Here is a 20,383-nt window from a genome sequence, read left to right as displayed (position 1 = left end):
ACGCTAATGGACAAGCCGCCACTGAATACCAGTGAGACTGCATTGTCTTACGACAGGTGTCGTCATGCTAGTGCAACCCCCGTTGCCTGAACTTCCTGTCTTGAAGAGTAATCCGACAGATCAGTGTGGACGAAGCTGTCAACAGTGCGTCTTTACCATAGACCACCTTTACCCTAATCATCATGATCTTAGAGAGCGATGTTCTGAAGGACTTATGTTAAACACTCTGGAATCTGAACATGTTTTCACTTTATTTTCTTCCCTTCTTGGTAAGCTGCAAACGTCCCATTATTTACCTTCTCACAATGAAAAACACAGACAGTTGTAATAACGACTTTCTCTTGACATAGTGTGGCATGCTTGTACCTTTAATAGTAAAGCAAGTGTTAAGTTGTCTTATCAAAATAAGGTATAACTTTGTACCCCTCCCCTTACCAAACATTCAGGAATCTGAGGGAACAGAAAAACAAACCAATGGGGGGAATAAAGTTGAGTATCCCCCCTGCCTGGCAATGCAGGAACTTTGAAAGAGGGAGCCATACCCCCTTAACCTGTACCCTCCTATCCCTCCCACTCAACCCTCCCTAGCCCCTCACACACTGAATTTGGCCCATGTGTGTATGCACAAGTGTGTGTGTGTGACAAGTCCCTGTCCACCAGAGGAGGATTTGGTCTGTGTGTTGATGCTTGCGCATGCAAATGTATGTATGTATGTATGTATGTATGTATGTATGTATGTATGTATGTATAGTCCCGACAGGCAGGCCAGCAGCCTCCTCAGGAGGCGTTGGTGATTGGTTTGTACTTCTTGAGGCGGGTCCACTGTCCTGTGGAGTAGTTCATCTCAAACACTGTGTCCACAAGCATGGTGGTGCTGCCCGTGCCATCCGCCTTGGGAAGGATCTCTGTGTGTTCACTCAGCTTTATCTGGATAATGTCCCCCTGCTCCGGACATGGGTTCTCTGGAGGAGGAGATAGATCAGTTAGATGTTCTAGAGTGTTAGGGTAGAAGGGTTCTCTGGAGGAGGAGGGGATAGATCAGTTAGATGTTCTAGAGTGTTAGGGTAGAAGGGTTCTCTGGAGGAGGAGGGGATAGATCAGTTAGATGTTCTAGAGTGTTAGGGTAGAAGGGTTCTCTGGAGGAGGAGGGGATAGATCAGTTAGATGTTCTAGAGTGTTAGGGTAGAAGGGTTCTCTGGAGGAGGAGGAGGGGATAGATCAGTCAGACGTTCTAGAGTGTTAGGGTAGAAGGGTTCTCTGGAGGAGGAGGGGATAGATCAGTTAGAGATGTTGTGTGGTGATATGGTAGAAGTCAGACATTTTCAACTAGCAGTGAGGGTAAGAGTGTTAGGTGTGTTTGTGTACACATGTACATGTGAGTAAATAGCCAGTTAGGCTTAGATTTGACCCCCACCAGAGGGCTTGCACATATCCACATTACAAAAACATTACTAGTATGTTAAACTCACAGTATACGACTAGGTGGACATACTCCAGGGAATATTTCTAATCCATTGCAAAAAGCTATTACTTTTTACTAAAATGAGGGAGTATTTTGCAGAAAGCAGTACAGTACCTCTGGATCCGGCCATGAAGCCAAGGATGAGCGCTTTCTCTGGTCTGGTAACCTTGTTGGCCGTCTTGAACATTTCCTGAGCAGCATACATCTGGTCTCTCTGAGGTTACACACAGCGGCACAGAGGTTACACACAGCGGCACAGAGGTTACACACCACTAAGGTAGGTAAAACAACCACACATCAGCCATTGCAAGTAAACCACCATTCCACATACCGTACTACAATCTCTACAGTCAATGTTTGTATGTAAGCATAGCAGTCTCACATAGTAAGTAGTCCAGATTAGAACGCTCGCCCAATATAATGGTTATTCTAAGTAGAATACTAGTGTGGATATTGGAAGTCCCAATGATGCCTTGAGCCAACTCACCGTGAGCGAGAGGTTCTTCTTGGGCTGGGGCTGCTGGGGCGTGGGCGTCGGGGGCTGGGGGGGGCTGTGTGGTGGGGGTCTCGGGCTGCGTGGCGGTGGCGGCAGCCGGGGGTCCGTTGCTGCTGGCGGGGGTGCTGGCTGGCGTGCTGGGCGAGGCGGGGGGCGGTGGGGCTGGTGGCAGTGTTGCTGGCGTTGTACATGGGCGTCCTCTGTTTGAACTGGCCCGGGAGGGTGCTGGTGGCGGCAGCGCCGAGCGTGGCTGACTCCTCAGGCTGGCGACCCGACTGCAGGGCGTCACGTCCCAAACCACCTGCGTTCGCTAGAATGAAGTACCAGTTATCGACATGAGACTATCGCTATATCACTCTGCCAATCTGAGAAGATTGGATAGGAGTAACTACAGAAAACTGGAATGTTAGCACAAACCGACTGATACCCAGGCTAGCCAAATGGAGGGTTACCCTGAGATCTGAGTAACAGCTCTGTAGGCGTCTCACCTGGCTGTGTCTCTGAACTGGGAATGTAGGAAGAGGACGGGACCATACTGGGGGTAGACGGCAGGTAGCTCGTAGACGGCAGGGCGCTCTCGTTGTTCAACGCACCCAGTTTCTGAAACACAGGAGAAGTGGGTCAATACCGCTGTATAAGTTGCATTACATTGTGTGAGTTAGTGTGTGTGTGCGCGCGAGACACCGAGCGAGTGTGCGCGCGAGTGACACCGAGTGAGTGTGTGACACCGAGTGAGTGTACCTACCTGTGTAGATACCAGTCCAGCAGCATAGTCTGGTGTTGCGTTCTCCACCACAGCCTCCTCTTTAGCAGCTTTCTCCCCAGCCTCTGTTTCTGTACACACAGAGACACAGAGAGAGAGAGAGGGCCATAAGTGGTTTAAGTGAAGACTCAACTTTTCTTGTCCTGAATGTTGTAGAAAATACCACTAGCAGATAATCAATTAGTAAGAGTCAGTGAGTCTGAAGGATGGTGAACAACAGTGAAGACTGCTAGCTAGAGAGGGATAGATGGAAATAGAAAAGGCAGTTACCCAAAGTCTTTCTTCTCCTCTTTGCCTCTCTACCAGCTCCCACCATATCCAGCTCTGAGATGTCTAACAACTGGAGAACAGAGAATAATATGCATCAGCTTCTCTTGACACATTTCAACATACACTATGTAGGGAATAGGGTGCCATTTGGGACACAACCCATGCCACTTGTTAAGCCCCCTTAGTCACCTTGACCCCCCTCTCCTTGCGCAGGGGTGTCCGTGCTGGGGCGATGGGTGTGCGGTTGCTGGGGGGGCTGAACATGCTGGGGGTGGTGGGGCTGCGGAACGGGGCTTTGGGTATCCCCTTCAGGGGTGCTGGAAGGAAGGGTAGAAAACATGATAACATGATCTCAGCAACCACTCAGATACCAGTGGGTATAAATCAGGTTTTCCGTTAGGAAAATGTGGCGCCGGACATTTGACTGGCAGCATTTCCATTTACCGGACATTTGAGAAATGTACCAGACTCATATGCATTGGGTGTGTAACCTGATTAGGGCGTCCAACCACAGTGCTCAAAATCACATTTAGAGTATGGTAGTTCATCTTAACCGAACATGCAACTCAAGGATGCAACTTGCGCAATTTGAAGATGCTAGAATAACTGTCCCCATGTATTTTTCCTCAGCCAACAAGATAAGTAACGAACAGCAAAATCACTAGCGTATGTCAATCTATCTCCCATAGTAGAAAAGTTGACCTACTCCATTTGTCAGCTTGTCGTTCTGTGCGACAAAGAAATGCCCTATTCCAAAACAGACACTGGGGCAGTTGTGGGACAATAGAGCCCAAATCCATACAAGGATACTTAGGATACTTAAACCCTGCTAAAAAGCAATGAATCTGATGCAACAGATCAGAACGTTTAGCTTAATAAGTTGATCAACTATAATTTCTTCACATTACAAAGCGCAGCGATGCACAGATTGATTGTTTAATAGTCACATGTACAGGGTTGCAGGTGTGATGCAGGACTAAGTGAAATAAAATAATTAAAATGGTAATAAAAAAAAACAAATAGCACTATATACATCTTAACTGTAGCAGTGATGAATAAATAAATATCCATTGGGGTGGAGGCAGAATAAAGACCATAGGGAGAGCATCATGACCATTGAGGGGGGTGTGGGGACCAAGTGAAATAAAAACAAAATATGTTAAAAATAAATACATAATATACATATTAACAACTGCAACAGTGATGAACGCTATTGGGGTAGGGGGGAATGTCCATGGTGGAGTAGCAGGGGTGGGGGAGCAGCAGGTAATGTAAGTGACCATTGAGGGTGGGAAATGTCCATGGGGGAGTAGCAGTGGGGAGGCTGGAGCAGATAGCTGACTAATGGTGGATATTCAGCAGCCTGCTAGTCTGAGGGTAGAAACTATTGTCCAGTCTGCCCACGCCTGAGTAATTGAACTGGGCATGGTTTGGGTGGCTGGGGTCCCTGATGATCTTCTTGACCTTCCTGTGACACCTGGTGCTTTCAGCTGCACGTATCGCCATCTAAAGAGTCCTGCAGTCCGCGGCAGTGGAGTTTCCGTACCAGGCTGTGACCCAGCCCGACAGTATGCTCTCCATGGTGCTCCTGTTGAACACTGAGGGCCCTCGGGGACAGGCCGGATTACTTCTGCATCCTGTTTAAGAGTCTCTGTCGTGCCTTTTTCACTACGGTGTCCCAGTGGTTAGACCTTTTCTGCTTCTCTGAGATATGTACGCTGAAGAATTTGAAGTTATTGACCTTCTCCACGACGGCCCCGTTGATGATGGGGGCGTGTCCAGCCTGGTTCCTCCTGAAGTCCACAAATCAGCGCCTTTGTTTTGCTAACATTTGAGGGAGAGGTTGTTTTCCTGGCACCATGCCGTCAGAGTGCCTACCTGTAGGCTGTCTCGTCGTAGTTGGTAAATCAGGCCTACTACTGTCGTGTCGTCAGTGAACTTGATGATGGAATTGGAACTCTGAGACCACGCAGTCGTGGGTATACAGGAGGGGACTAAGGACACACCCTTGTGGGGCCGTGTTGAGAATCAGTGTAGATGAGGTGCCTACCTTCACAACCTGGGGGCAGCCCGTCAGGAATTCAAGAATCCAGTTGCACAAGGCAGTAGGCTACACGCGAATGTTCATTCCATAATGCAATTAGTGGGAAAACACTGTCAAAAGCGCACCGCACACGCGCTGCTAATATGACCAGGATTCTACTTTTGGATACTGGACATTGAAGGAAACAAATAGAACATGAGAGAAATAGACTACTGGTTTCATTGGCATATGGAAGTCTTTATAAAATAATTGCCTCCATGTTGGATCGGATTTTGGATAGAGGATACTTTGAAGCAAGGTAAGACATGCCCTGTTATATGCAGTTAAATGTTCAGGTTTCAAACAATTAAAGGATAAGTAATTTTTTCGCAACAAAATGGAATAGAACATTGCAAATGTAACAATTTAATGTGTATAGTGAGAGCTTTGCCGTATCTAAAACTAGGTATTTTGGTGTTTTTGGAGCATGCTTTTCCTGGGGTCCCCATACTACACAACGAGGAAGCGATTTGCTGTAGCTATGTGGAATCGTTGCCATCAAAAACATGTTTTTTTTTTAAACACGCAATTACATTTAGAATTGTTCCGCAATGATTGCGCTAATAAAAGCATGTTTCACTCCAACAGCAACAAATTACTTGATTGAGGCGCTGTAGCAGCAGCTCTTGCGTTATTCATTTCAAGGCTAAACCCTGGTATAAATGGTGTAAGTGTTCATAGGCATAGTCTTGGCAACAACAAGAAGTGTGTCAAACTCACTGGTGGTGTCCATCTTCTTGACCAGGCCTCTTCCTTTGGCGTGGAAAGGCACTCCCGCTGTCTTCTTCAGCTGTTGAGCCGTCTCTGTGGCTGAAAACACAATAACAATGAGTCAATGGGGTGTATTAAATCAGTGAACATTGTAGCATAACATTTAGCAATGGAAAACATTTTAAAACTAAAATAAGACTTTCAATAGAACCAATTCAGGTAGGTCATTTTTCATCCTGTTTGCTTCCGTTAGGGTCCTAGTGAATACACCCAAGGGTGCTGTTCATTTGGCACCTGACAGAAGAAAACTGACTGAAACAGGGAGGGACTACATTAACTTGTCCAATAAGAAACGCTCATGTTTCTTTTCCAGTGCGTGTCCCGCAATGAACATGAGTCATGACCATTCATCAATGTGACAAAAAGACCATTCAACTTTCTGTAAAATTAGCACAAAGGAGAGGAGACCTGAAACATGGGGAGGTATTTCAACAGTCTAAAGTGGCTTCCTTTTCTCATCTGCTTTCCTTCATCTGCACTAATAACAGTAAATGGACAGGAGGGGGACCTGATCCCAGATCAGCACTACTAATCTGAGACGCTCGATACATTTGTCCCCAGATGAAGATGCGGAGATTGAGGTGAAGAAACGAGGTGGCCATTTTAGATTCTTGTCATGTACCCTGGATGGAGTGAAGGTGTCTTATCTTACATTTCTGCAGCAGCTCTGCCCTGAGCGTGGCACTCTTGGGCTTCCTCTTCAGCTGGAAGTGTTTGACGGGGGGCGTGAGTGGGCCCACCAGTGTGGTCAGGGCGCTCTTGTTCAGGTACTGGCACTCCAGAGGGAGCATGGCTGACGCCTCACACTCACTAACTGCAGGGAGGAGAGCAATCAAAAGCATTTATTTTCTTGTTTATTACATCTCTAAATGGATGTTGAAACCTTAATTAAGCCCTTTTTACATCAGCAGCTGACAGTGTTTTTACAGTAACTCGACCTAGACCTCAAAGAGCAAGCGAAAGCCGTTAGCATGATGCAGACAGGCAGGTGTACTCTAACCAACCAGTACCTCTATATACATGTACACAGGTGATTAATAAAAAGTGCACAATGACAAGTAGTCTAGAGCTCAGCAATTCACCGCTCATGTACTGAATACAAAACACGATTCTCCACTCTGATACACGGCCAATCAACAGGTGATTGTAGAGCAGCACCAACATGCTGGAAAATGTATCCTACTTGAAATAGGTACAACAACAAAAAACAGAGCACCATTTTCATAAATCATTCATTCCAGTGACAAAGCTAGAACCTTGCACCTCAATGACCCCTGCTGTTCTCATTTTCCCCCTTGACTAGTGACCCCTGACATATGGTAGCGTACCCACCTTTCTCCCGGAGCTCCCCCAGGATGTCCTGTACGTTGGGGTTCTGCTCCTCCAGGTCCAGGTTGAGGGAGCCTGTCTCAGGGAAGGACTTTAGGATGTCTGCCACCATCAGTACCCAGGGCTCAGAGTCCACCGTGGCCAGCTGGATGATCTCGGACAGGGCCTCCTTCATCTGCACAGACAGGGTCAGGGAGGATATGATTGTGGAGGTGAGTAGAGCAAGATTCAAAAACATTGTCCAGTCTTGTGGAATGGTAATGTGTTTTTAGGCTTTACATGCATGTCTCACAGTAGGCCTAAAGCAGTTTATATAAATGGTATAGAACAAGGTATAGAGAGAAACTGAACCTAGACTCTCCATGGGGCAGGGTGTGTAGGGGCAGAGGGTGGATATGGAGGTTAGAGCTGGGAATGGAAATGGAATATATGTCAACACCTGGACACTCGCCAACTACACCACCAGTTGAGGCTCCTCAAAGGAGGAAAGAGAGGACCATCCTCCTCAGTGAATTTCATAACATTTAAACATTCCAAAAGTTAAACTTTTTTGATAAAACTACACTAAATATGTTCACGTCACCAAATAATTGTTTAAAACACACTGTTTTGCAATGAAGGTCAACAGTAGCCTCAACAGCACTCTGTAGGGTAGCACCATGGTGTAGCCAGAGGACAGCTAGCTTCCGTTGTCTTCTGGGTACATTGACTTCAATACAAAACCTAGGAGGCTCATGGTTCTCACCCCATTCTATAGACTTACAAAGAAATTATGACAACTTCTGGAGGACGTTCTCCAACCTATCAGAGTCCTTGCAACATGAACTGACATGTTGCCCACCCAATCAAAGGATCAGAGAATTAATCTAGTACTGAAAGCATAAACTACAGCTAGCCAGCACTGCAGTGCATAACATGTGGTGAGTAGTTGACTCAGAGAAAGATAATAGATGAACACTTTTGAACAAATTAATTTCTTTAAAAAAGTCACTTAGCTAGCAAATGCAGCTAGCTAGTTTAGCCTACTCAAACACCCTGCTCAAACAGATGGATGCTATATTAGCTTACTGACTATGACTGTCCAACACAGCACTGGAACTGTTCCAAGTCAAGGTAAGTTTTTGGTTTAACTAATTTAATGCCACCGGGGCCAGCTGGTGTAAGCTCTAAACTGCTTACTGACTATACACTAACGTTACTGCATGATTGAAGCAGGTTTCCTAATGCTTTAGTTCTGTTAGCTATGCTGACTATGGTTACTTTAGCTAATATGGTGACAACGATGTAGGCTGTGTTTAGCGGTTATGATATGGTTTGGCTTGGAAAGGTTTTTCGGCTGGTCACATACAGCTGATGCATTGAAGTCCACAAACAAAGGGGAAAGGTGAGAGGAGGTGAGCGCATAGATGCCAGAAGGAATACAATGTGGCTGCTATGAAAGTGAACTGGGTTTACACATGATCAGGGGTGTATTCAATCTGCCGATTCTGTTGAAAACATTTCTTAAACGGAAGCAAACACAACAAAATGTGGATAAACGTACCTGAATCTGTCCAATAGAAACTCTTGTTTGCAACTGATGGACTAATGATTACACCCTTGGTAAGCTAGATGCACGCAAGAGTGTGCAAGGCGGTATTGAATGTGTCACTGTCTGTCCATGCTTCACCGTCTGTCACCTCAAATTTCTCTCAACCTATGTGCACCTACGTTGTAAACTTTCATTCATTTCTAGGTTGTAGCAACCTCATGATGAGTATAGGGAAAAATAATGTATCATGTAGTATCCTAAACCTATCAATTTGACATTGATCTGGGTGAATGGAATATGAATGGCAGTCATCCAATATGCTGTAATAGAAATAAGGCCACGCTCATAAAAATAAAAATGTCCTCCCTCATCATAAACGGCACCGTGGCTACACCTGCCATATAGCGAGTGTGCTGACTTTCTGTTTCCTGGCCTGGTATGGTGGGCTGTCAATTGCCTACAAGGCCATCATCGGGAGGACCTTAAACCTTGGTTTAAGGGGGCTTCATGGCCTCCATCATAGATGGACAAGGCCAAGCGCATCATAGAGAACCCTGCACACAATCTGGCCCAATGTTTTGAGCTGCTGTCCTCCAGAAGGAGATATAAGGTCCCACTGTTCAGCAAGAATAGGAGCAAGGCAAGTTTCATTCCATCAGCCACTAGGCTGCTGAACAGTGGGACAGGCCCAATATATGGTCGGACAGAAGGCTGCAGGGACTGTGAATGTGTGCGTTAAGCTAAAAAAAAGAAAGAAAAAAGGCTGCATTTAAACTGACAGCCAATTCTGATCTTTTATCCACTAACTGGTCTAATCAGATCAGCTCTGAAAAATATCTGATGTGATTGGTCAAAAAAAACAATTAGTGGAAAAAATGATCTGAATTCGGCTGCCTGTGTAAACGCAGCCCTATTAACTTTCCAGTGTTTGTGTATTTGTATTCTGATCGCACAAAATGAATTTCCATGTAAATGAACAATAAAGTATATTCAATCGTACGTAGAAGCTACAACTTCCGTGGTGCAGAATGTCAACCAGAGCTGGCTCCATTGGATGAAACTTAGGGGTGCAAAGAACTTTGGACTAATTTTAGAGATAATATATGACAGGAGACACAGATTTTGTCATGGTCATAAAAAATGGAAGTGACAAGTCTAACTGTATAGCCTACATGTAGCTACGTCAATCGCTTACCGGTATTAATCACGGAAATAGAATGGGTAAATAAAGGAATGTCGAGAAATTTTATGGAATGTACCTGGTTTACAACACGGGTTGTAGACCAGTTGAGTTATATTTATCAAAGCTTAATTGAAAGTTGAACTGTTGATAGCTGATTTAGAATAGAGCAACAACTATTTCAAAGGCCATCTCCCACTAGTTTGGAGTTGTGACCTTGCTAGCTCACTGGTTACGCCCTCCAAAATGGCACTAACTGGCAGTCCAATCCAAAATGAAATCTAGAATCGGCTTCCTATTTCGCAACAAAGCCTCCTTCACTCATGCTGCCAAACATACCCTCGTAAAACTGATTATCCTACCAATCCTTGACTTCGGCGATGTCATTTACAAAATAGCCTCCAACACTCGACTCAGCAAATTGGATGGAGTCTATCACAGTGCCATCCGTTTTGTTACTGAAGCCCCATATACTACCCACCACTGCGACCTGTATGCTCTCGTTGGCTGGCTCTCGCTTCAAATTCGTCACCAATCCCACTGGCTCCAGGTCATCTATAAGTATTTGCTAGGTAAAACCCTGCCTTAGCTCACTGGTCACCATAGCAGCACCCACCCGTAGCATGCGCTCCAGCAGGTATATTTCACTGGTCATCCCCAAAGCCAATTCCTTTGGCCGCCTTTCCTTCCAGTTCTCTGCTGCCAATGACTGGAACGAATTGCAAAAATCACTGAAGCTGGAAACTCATATCTCCCTCTAACTTTAAGCATCAGCTGTCAGAGCAGCTTACAGATCATTGCACCTGTACATAGCCCATCTGTAAATAGCCCACCCAACTACCTCATTCCCATATTGTTATTTATTTTTTTCTCCTTTGCACCCCAGTGCACATTCGTCTTCTGCACATCTATCACTCCAGTGTTTAATTGCTAAATTGTAATTATTTCGCCACTATGGCCTATTTATTCCCTTACCTCCCTAATCTTACTTCATTTGCACACACTGTATATAGACTTTTCTATTGTGTTATTGACTGTAGGTTTGTTTATTCCATGTGTAACTCTGTTTGTGTCGCACTGCTTTGCTTTATCTTGGCCAGGTCGCAGTTGTATATGAGAAGTTGTTCTCAACTGGCCTACCTGGTTAAACAAAGGTGACATAAAATATTTTTTTTAAAGAGATACCACTTGACTGACAAAACTCCGACAAGTTCAGCATTTCAATGATTCTCAGACAAATCTTGTGACAATTACGACTACACTACAAACAGGTCCAATGCTGCATTTTAGGTTAGCTAACTAACGTGGTGTTTATGAAAAGAAGGCATGTGCATTAGGTAAACAAAACAGAAAACATACGACTGGACAGAATTAGCCTAGGCGCGATATTTAACTACCTCCGGTCTGTAGACACGTACCTACACAGCTGACGTTAGCAGCTATCTAGCTAACCAAGGAAGCGATCGATGCGGACTGCTGGCTATCGATAATTTAACTTGAGCAGAGAACACTGTGTAATGATGTTGACTGTCTGCATCGCCATATCTGCGGCTAACTAGCTAAGTATACACTTGAAACAGCTTGTAAGGATGGTGTCCATTAACGTTACAACTATACTTCCCGCTCAGGAAACATCAGCTAGAAACTCGGTCAAGGCTGCCTGTTGCATAATCCCATCTAAACTAGCTACCTAGTGTTCAATCAGTCATATCAACACGCGTAACGTTACCCACCTCGTCAACAGTCCGCCTGGGAAGATGCAGCATCCCTAGCAAGAGTTTTAGCTTCACTGGAGGCGACAAACTCGAAAAACACAACCGTATATTGTCGATAACTGAAACGGTGAGGAGTGAAGCAATACTAGAAGGCGCCCAAAGCTCGTCTGTTGATCCTAGTTTATTATGGAGCCACAGGCCGGTGTCGCTGTCCTTCATCGACGCCATCTTGGAAAAAGAAGTGTATTGAGTTCGGGCATTTTAACAGGCTACCTAAGAAAACAGAACTGTTAGGACCCACCCACATGTTCATATCGGGGAGATCAAAAGAAACTCACCTCTCTGTTACCTGTCCTCAAAAAATATTATTTTACAGGGCCTTTTGAAAATAATTACTTTACAGAACACTTGAGGTGTACAACAGCATTGCATTTATTTACCATTCATTCCGCGTGTTAGAGTTATGCAACTAAAACATTTCTTAAAATAGACAGGCCTGTAGGAATATTATTGTACAACAATTACTGTATCTTTATGGTTATGCAACTAAAGATGCTAAAATTAGTGCTGTGATTAAATTAGCCTATAAGACATGTGACCGGCGTAGCGAACCAGAGAGGCCAACATTTCATTTCCAATGAATAAAACAATTTAGCATAACTTTATGGGCTTTCGGGAGGGACAATCCAGTTTGCCTAATTTACAGAGGGTTTTATACGCATGCGCTTTCTGCCCATCGAATTCATATTCAACAGAATCGTCTCTTCATTATCACACACAGTGAGTAGGCCTACATTTTAATGCTTCTGTAACCGATTTGAGCTGGCTAGCTAGTTAGCGGGTGCGCGCTAATAGCGTTTCAATCCGAGACTTTGAGGTAGTTGTTCCCCTTGCTCTGCAAAGCCGCGGCTTTTGTGAAGCGATGGGCAACGATGATTTGTGGGAGGCAGTTGTTGATGTGTGCAGAGGGTCCCTAGTTCGATATATATATATACATACACACACACACACACACATATATACACACACATATATATATATACATACACACACCCACACACACATATATACACACACATATATATATACATACATCAAATCAAATTTATTTTTATATAGCCCTTCGTACATCAGCTGATATCTCAAAGTGCTGTACAGAAACCCAGCCTAAAACCCCAAACAGCAAGCAATGCATGTGAAAGAAGCACGGTGGCTAGGAAAAACTCCCTAGGAAAAACTCCCTAGAAAGGCCAAAAACCTAGGAAGAAACCTAGAGAGGAACCAGGCTATGAGGGGTGGCCAGTCCTCTTCTGGCTGTGCAGGGTGGATATTATAACAGAACATGGTCAAGATGTTAAAATGTTCATAAATGACCAGCATGGTCAAATAATAATAATCATAGTAGTTGTCGAGGGTGCAACAAGCACGTCCGGTGAACAGGTCAGGGTTCCATAGCCGCAGGCAGAACAGTTGAAACTGGAGCAGCAGCACGGCCAGGTGGACTGGGGACAGCAAGGAGTCATCATACCAGGTAGTCCTGAAGCATGGTCCTAGGGCTCAGGTCCTCCGAGAGAAAGACAGAAAGAGAGAATTAGAGAGAGCATATTTAAATTCACACAGGACACCGGATAAGACAAGAGAAATACTCCAGATGTAACAGACTGACCCTAGCCCCCGACACATAACTACTGCAGCATAAATACTGGAGGCTGAGACAGGAGGGATCAGAAGACACTGTGGCCCCATCCGATGATACCCCGGACAGGGCCAAACAGGCAGGATATAACCCCACCCACTTTGCCAAAGCACAGCCCCCACACCACTAGAGGGATGTCTCCAACCACCAACTTACCGTCCTAAGACAAGGCCGAGTATAGCCCACAACGATCTCCGCCACGGCACAACCCAAGGGGGGGCGCCAACCCAGACAGGAAGACCACGTCAGTGACTCAACCCACTCAAGTGACGCACCCCTCCCATGGACGGCATGGAAGAACACCAGTAAGCCAGTGACTCAGCCCCTGTAAAAGGGTTAGAGGCAGAGAATCCCAGTGGAAAGAGGGGAACCGGCAAGGCAGAGACAGCAAGGGCGGTTCGTTGCTCCAGCCTTTCCGTTCACCTTCACACTCCTGGGCCAGACTATACTTAATCATAGGACCTACTGAAGAGATAAGTCTTCAGTAAAGACTTAAAGGTTGAGACTGAGTCTGCGTCTCTCACATTGGTAGGCAGACCATTCCATAAAAATGGAGCTCACATATACACACATACATATATATATATATTGTGGCAAAGAAGGGGGTCGAGTGATAAATGGCAGATATGTGAGGGCAGAACTAATAAACGGGCTCTGCCCGATCACTAAAATGGCCACCCCGATCAGAACTACAGTTCACAAAATGGCCGACTGCCAAATTCCCAGAAGCAAGGGGAACCCTCAGAAGGTGGAGCCGACCCACAGATAAAAGGTCAAGAAAAACCAGGAAGAGAGAGAGAGGGCGGGAAGGATCTATGAACCATAGAGAAAGAGACAATCTACATTGGCTGGATTTACCGTGTACGAGCTGGACTGTTTTGGACTTACCTGTTGGCGTTTAGACCTGGACCTACCGAGAACCAGATTTGTGTACCGAACCCTGCTATCCTTGACCTTACCTGCGGCCTGGGTGGACCAGGACAGCGAAACAAACACACAGGTACTGTCATGTTCGAAATAACTTTCATTCTGGGCTGACTTTGACAGTTTCCCACTTAATTTGTGACAAACGCTCTTAACTTTGAAGAGGTTTGCCACTAATATATATATATATATATATATATATATATATATTACTGCTCAAAAAAATAAAGGGAACACTTAAACAACACATCCTAGATCTGAAAGAAATAATCTCATTAAATACTTTTTTCTTTCCATAGTTGAATGTGCTGACAACAAAATCACACAAAAATAATCAATGGAAATCCAATTTATCAACCCATGGAGGTCTGGATTTGGAGTCACACTCAAAATTAAAGTGTAAAACCACACTACAGGCTGATCCAACTTTGATGTAATGTCCTTAAAACAAGTAAAAATTAGGCTCAGTAGTGTGTGTGGCCTCCACGTGCCTGTATGACCTCCCTACAACGCCTGGGCATGCTCCTGATGAGGTGGCGGATGGTCTCCTGAGGGATCTCCTCCCAGACCTGGACTAAAGCATCCGCCAACTCCTGGACAGTCTGTGGTGCAACGTGGCATTGGTGGATGGAGAGAGACATGATGTCCCAGATGTGCTCAATTTGATTCAGGTCTGGGGAACGGGTGGGCCAGCCCATAGCATCAATGCCTTCCTCTTGCAGGAACTGCTGACACACTCCAGCCACATGAGGTCTAGCATTGTCTTGCATTAGGAGGAACCCAGGGCCAACCGCACCAGCATATGGTCTCACAAGGGGTCTGAGGATCTCATCTCGGTACCTAATGGCAGTCAGGCTACCTCTGGCGAGCACATGGAGGGCTGTGCGGCCCCCCAAAGAAATGCCACCCCACACCATGACTGACCCACCGCCAAACCGGTCATGCTGGAGGATGTTGCAGGCAGCGGAACGTTCTCCACGGCGTCTCCAGACTCTGTCACGTCTGTCACGTGCTCAGTGTGAACCTGCTTTCATCTGTAAAGAGCACAGGGCGCCAGTGGCGAATTTGCCAATCTTGGTGTTCTCTGGCAAATGCCAAACGTCCTGCACGGTGTTGGGCTGTAAGCACAACCCCCACCTGTGGACGTCGGGCCCTCAAACCACCCTCATGGAGTCTGTTTCTGACCGTTTGAGCAGACACATGCACATTTGTGGCCTGCTGGAGGTCATTTTGCAGGGCTCTGGCAGTGCTTCTCCTGCTCCTCCTTGCACAAAGGCGGAGGTAGCGGTCCTGCTGTTGGGTTGTTCCCCTCCTACGGCCTCCTCCACATCTCCTGATGTACTGGCCTGTCTCCTGGTAGCGCCTCCATGCTCTGGACACTACGCTGACAGACACAGCAAACCTTCTTGCCACAGCTCACATTGATGTGCCATCCTGGATGAGCTGCACTACCTGAGCCACTTGTGTGGGTTGTAGACTCCGTCTCATGCTACCACTAGAGTGAAAGCACCGCCAGCATTCAAAAGTGACCAAAACATCAGCCAGGAAGCATAGGAACTGAGAAGTGGTCTGTGGTCCCCATCTGCAGAACCACTCCTTTATTGGGGGTGTCTTGCTAATTGCCTATAATTTCCACCTGTTGTCTATTCCATTTGCACAACAGCATGTGAAATGTATTGTCAATCAGTGTTGCTTCCTAGGTGGACAGTTTGATTTCACAGAAGTGTGATTGACTTGGAGTTACATTGTGTTGTTTAAGTGTTCCCTTTATTTTTTTGAGCAGTATATATATATATGTATGTATGTGTGTAGTATGTATATGTATAGTGTGTGTGTATATATATATATATATATATATATATATATATATATATATATATATATATATATATATATATATATATATATATATACACACGTGTATGTATATGTAGGCCTATATAATGGTGTGAAATAGACAGTATGGACAGTATATAGGATGAAATAGACAATATATACAGTAAGTTATATAGGATGAGCCTTGACTAGAATTAAGTATGTATATGCATATGCAGTGGGTAAAACAGTAGGCCTATGTAAACATTTATTTCTTTTTTTATAAATTGAACCTTTATTTAACTAGGCAAGTCAGTTAAGAACAAATTCTTATTTACAATGACAGTCTACACCGTCCAAACCCGGACAACGTTTGGCCAATTGTGCGCCGCCCTATGGGACTCCCAATCACGGCCGGTTGTGATACAGACTGGATTCAAACCAGTGTGCTTGTAGTGACGCCTATAGCACTGAGATGCAGTTCCTTATACCGCTGCGCCACTCAGGGGCCCCTAGTGACTCTTTCGCTGAGCAAACATAGCCTACAATCGTTTTCATCTAGCCTACCAATGCTTCGTAATATGATAGCTGCCTATCCTAAAGTTTCATATGCTGAAATTCGCTCTCTCCGTTCTCCAGGTCTTCCTCTTGATATGCTGCACCGCAGTATGGCATCGAGCGGCTATTTGAAAGCGGTGATGCTGCTCTTAGCCGTGCAACTGCTGTCTTTTAGTCCAGGTTTTGGCGAGCAGGAGACAGGGACGGTAATACCTGCCGAAAGTAAGTGGTTTTATTTAATAGGTTTTATTGTATTTGTTCTTTTTGCGATTACACACAATGAGCGTTTGTTACTGTTGTGCGGATGACTATTGTGCATAGATAGAAAAAAAGTCTCATTAATTAGACCTTCATAAAATCAAATCTGATTGCCTAATCGATAGTTTACCAGTTGAGAACAGCCATTGATTGATGAAGTGTATCAGAATATAAGGTATTACTTGTAATTATAAAAGTCTTCAGATATTGATTTTGTTTTCACAAATGCAGTAGCCTAAATATAATGAATCATACTGAACACTATTATTGTGTTTTGTCTCATTGTCTTGCAGGTCGTCCCTGTGTGGACTGTCATGCATTTGAATTCATGCAGAGGGCACTGCAAGACCTCAAGAAGACTGCTTTCAACCTCGATGCCCAGGTAACAGTTCCTATCCCTCTCTATTTCAGTTACACCTTATGTTACATTGTAATTATTCTTGTAAGTACAGTGTAAGGACTATTGCATATACTCAGTGCTTGAAGTGGGCTGGAGCTGTCCACCTCTAATGTTTCTATAGATTGACAACTAGCACCTGCTATAGAATAGGCTTTAATATATTATGAGTACCACCACCTAAACGAAGACTTCCAGCACCCAAAATCAGTACCAGTACCTATTTCATTCCACATCAACCGCTGATCAGTGGCGTGTCTAGTACATTTTCAATGGAGTGGCCAAGGTGGGGCACAGACCCAGTTTAGGGGACCATAACATATACATTTACATTTGAGTCTTTTAGCAGATGCTCTTATCCAGAGTGACTTACAGGAGGAACTAGGGTTAAGTGCCTTGCTCAGGGGCACATCGGCAGATTTTTCACCTAGTCATTTTGAACCTTAAATCGATGGAAGGGGGATTTTTATCTATATAATTATGATGGTTCAACGCATTAAATGCTTCAGCTTAGGTTTGAGATATTTCCCTGTTCAAGTAAATCATAAATTAATTCCAAATGTCTTGTTAGTGTTTGCAGTCAAGCTCAGTATTTTTTTTTACCCGTACAGCAGTAAATTCACTTAATGTGATTGTGAATTATACCGTGATATTCATGGGGTCTCTATTTTTTAACAGGACATTTTTTTTAAATAAAAGGTTAAGTAGGTTACCTGCGTCCGTTCGTCTTCTCTGAAATAAGTCCAGCATCCGAAAGAGTGGATTGTGCACCTGCCATTTGAACGGAAAGGGATATATTTTACAAACACCATGAGTGTAATGACATTCAGCCTACAAAAGGGCGTGGAAACATGGATGCCAACAGAACCCAGTCAACATAAAATAAAAACATTTAAAATGATTTCTCATTCTTGTCTATCCGTGTTTCATAAGTTTCCTTCAATTTGCAAGAGGCCGAATCTTTCATCAGAGAAAGCGTCAAACAGCGCCCCTCTGTCTTAGTATCTGTAGTACACGTATCTGATGGTGTCTGGCCAAAAATAATATGACATGTCATACTCTTTTTGGCCAGACACCATCAGATATGTACATGGGTTAAACATACTGTTTCGCTTGCTCGGATGCTTTCTCCGGTGAGATTTATAAGTCTTGCTGTCGTTGTCCGTCTTGGTCAAAAGTTCCTCTGTACAGTTCTTCTATAAATTGCCTGTCGTTGTGCCCTTGAGCAAGGCACTTAACCCCCTACAATTGCTCCAGAGGCGCTGCACTGCGGCTGACCCATTGCTTCCGACCCCGCGGGTGTGTGTCTCGGGGGGTTGGATTGTGAACGTAAAGACACATTTCCGTTCTCTATAAGTTAATGGACAAAGTAATGTATTAGTCTTGTTTAAAAGGTTTACTCAGACTGGTGCTCCCTAACATGGCATTGCCACTGTTTCTTCCTAGACTGAGACCCTGGTGTTGAGGGCAGAGAGGCGAGCCCTGTGTGAATGCATGCCCACTAATACCCTGCACTGAGTTAAGTAGTGATGTGACCTCACCATGGCAACCGACTCCACACCCACAATTACCGGACACCTTCTTTAAACTACTACAAACAATGCCTGGACTAGACAGATGTCTCTGAGCCTTCTTCTATGGAATATTGTAAAAAAATAATAGAAGTTAAATCATTTGTACAAAATGCACTTTATTTTCTTTGCTAGCATATCAGTATTGATATTGCAGTGGTTTAATTGTAATTTGAATATAAGATTTTATTTGATGAGTTCGGAAAACCAGCGAGCGTTACTATGTCATGTAGGGCAACGCAAACTACACCTCATGTCCCTCTTGGTCATATGTGAGGTTTTGAAACACAAATCTAGATCATTTTAGGTAGTTCTGTATGTACATTCAATGAACAGACGTCTTTATAAAATGTGTTTCAAAATATCAGTGATCTTCAAGATGATTCACATATATACCTGGCAGTGGTCTTGAATTCAAAGGAGCTGGTAATTCATAATAACACCCATATCATTTTAAGAAAGTGTCTTGGAAAGTGTTTTTATAGTCATGGGAACACCAGGCTTTAGAATAAGTGTTCTTTTTAGGTCTCTATGTGGTACCATACACCCTTGCTGCATGAATATAAGGTATAGACCTACACCCATCTCAATCAGTTATAACAAATGTAATTTGATCAAATTTTTATTGCTGAGAATTTTCCTGCAGATGAGCTTTGTGATTTGCGTCCATTCACTGAAAACCCACATTAACACACAGTTATATATATTTTTTATTTAACTAGCTGCTTTTAGTAATGTCTTGTATGTTCTATTTGGTATTAGTCATTATTCTATATTTTATCAGTATGTATGCCTTTCTGATATCCTTACAGTGGTTGTGGAAATGACTAAAGCCCAATCCCAAGTATACTGAACAAAAATATAAATGCAACATGCAACAATCTCAAAGATTTTACTCACTTACAGTGCAAATAAGGAAATCAGTCAATTGAAATAAATTCATTAGGCCCTAATCTATGGATTTCACATGACTGGGAATACAGATATGCATTTGTTGGTCACAGATACCTTTAAAAAAAAAGGTAGGGGCGTGGATCAGAAAACCAGTCAGTATCAGGTGTGACCACCATTTGAACATGCAGCACAACACATCTCTTTCGCATAGAGTTGATCAGGCTGTTGATTGCAACCTGTAGAATTTTGTCCCACTCCGCTTTAATAGTTGTGCGAAGTTGCTGGATATTGGCGGGAACTGGAACATACGTGTGCACGTCGATCCAGAGTATCCCAAACATACTCAATGGGTGACATGTCTGGTGAGTATACAGGCCATTGAAGAACATTTTCAGCTTCCAGGAATTGTGTACAGATCCTTGCAACATGAGGCTGTGCATTATCATGCTGAAATATGAGATTATGGCGGTGGATGAATGGCACGACAATGGGCCTCAGGATCTCGTCACAGTATATCTGTGCATTGAAATTACCATTGAAAAATGCAATTGTGTTTATTGTCCGCAGCTTATGCCTGCTCATACCATAACCCCACCATGGGGCACTCTGTTCACAATGTTGACATCAGCAAAGCGCTCGCCCACACGACACCATACACGTGGTCTGCGGT

The 20,383-nt window shown here is 44.2% G+C and overlaps 2 protein-coding genes across 2 annotated transcripts; one reads left to right on the top strand and one right to left on the bottom strand.

The window, feature by feature from the left end:
- Positions 1 to 232: 232 nt before the first annotated feature.
- Positions 233 to 11,860, bottom strand: LOC100380775 (negative elongation factor A). The gene is given in 12 exon segments (XM_045701421.1): positions 233 to 962; positions 1,577 to 1,676; positions 1,950 to 2,110; positions 2,112 to 2,268; positions 2,447 to 2,558; positions 2,704 to 2,792; positions 2,992 to 3,061; positions 3,181 to 3,308; positions 5,795 to 5,884; positions 6,498 to 6,659; positions 7,178 to 7,349; positions 11,619 to 11,860. Coding segments are annotated over 12 exon segments (1,500 nt in total). The 5' UTR covers positions 11,829 to 11,860; the 3' UTR covers positions 233 to 913.
- A 2,373-nt stretch (positions 11,861 to 14,233) lies between these two features.
- On the top strand, positions 14,234 to 19,795 carry LOC106577819 (neuropeptide-like protein C4orf48 homolog). The gene is made up of 4 exons (XM_014156178.2): positions 14,234 to 14,296; positions 16,675 to 16,815; positions 17,145 to 17,233; positions 18,695 to 19,795. The coding sequence occupies exons 2-4, from the start codon at positions 16,689 to 16,691 to the stop codon at positions 18,764 to 18,766; spliced, it is 288 nt and encodes a 95-aa protein (XP_014011653.1). The 5' UTR covers positions 14,234 to 14,296; positions 16,675 to 16,688; the 3' UTR covers positions 18,767 to 19,795.
- The last annotated feature ends 588 nt before the right edge of the window (positions 19,796 to 20,383 follow it).

Source organism: Salmo salar, chromosome ssa18, assembly GCF_905237065.1.
Source record: "Salmo salar chromosome ssa18, Ssal_v3.1, whole genome shotgun sequence".
In the NCBI taxonomy this organism is placed as follows: domain Eukaryota; kingdom Metazoa; phylum Chordata; class Actinopteri; order Salmoniformes; family Salmonidae; genus Salmo; species Salmo salar.
The sequence above is the reverse complement of the archived record's forward strand: the minus strand, read 5'-3'. Positions and strand labels throughout refer to the sequence as shown.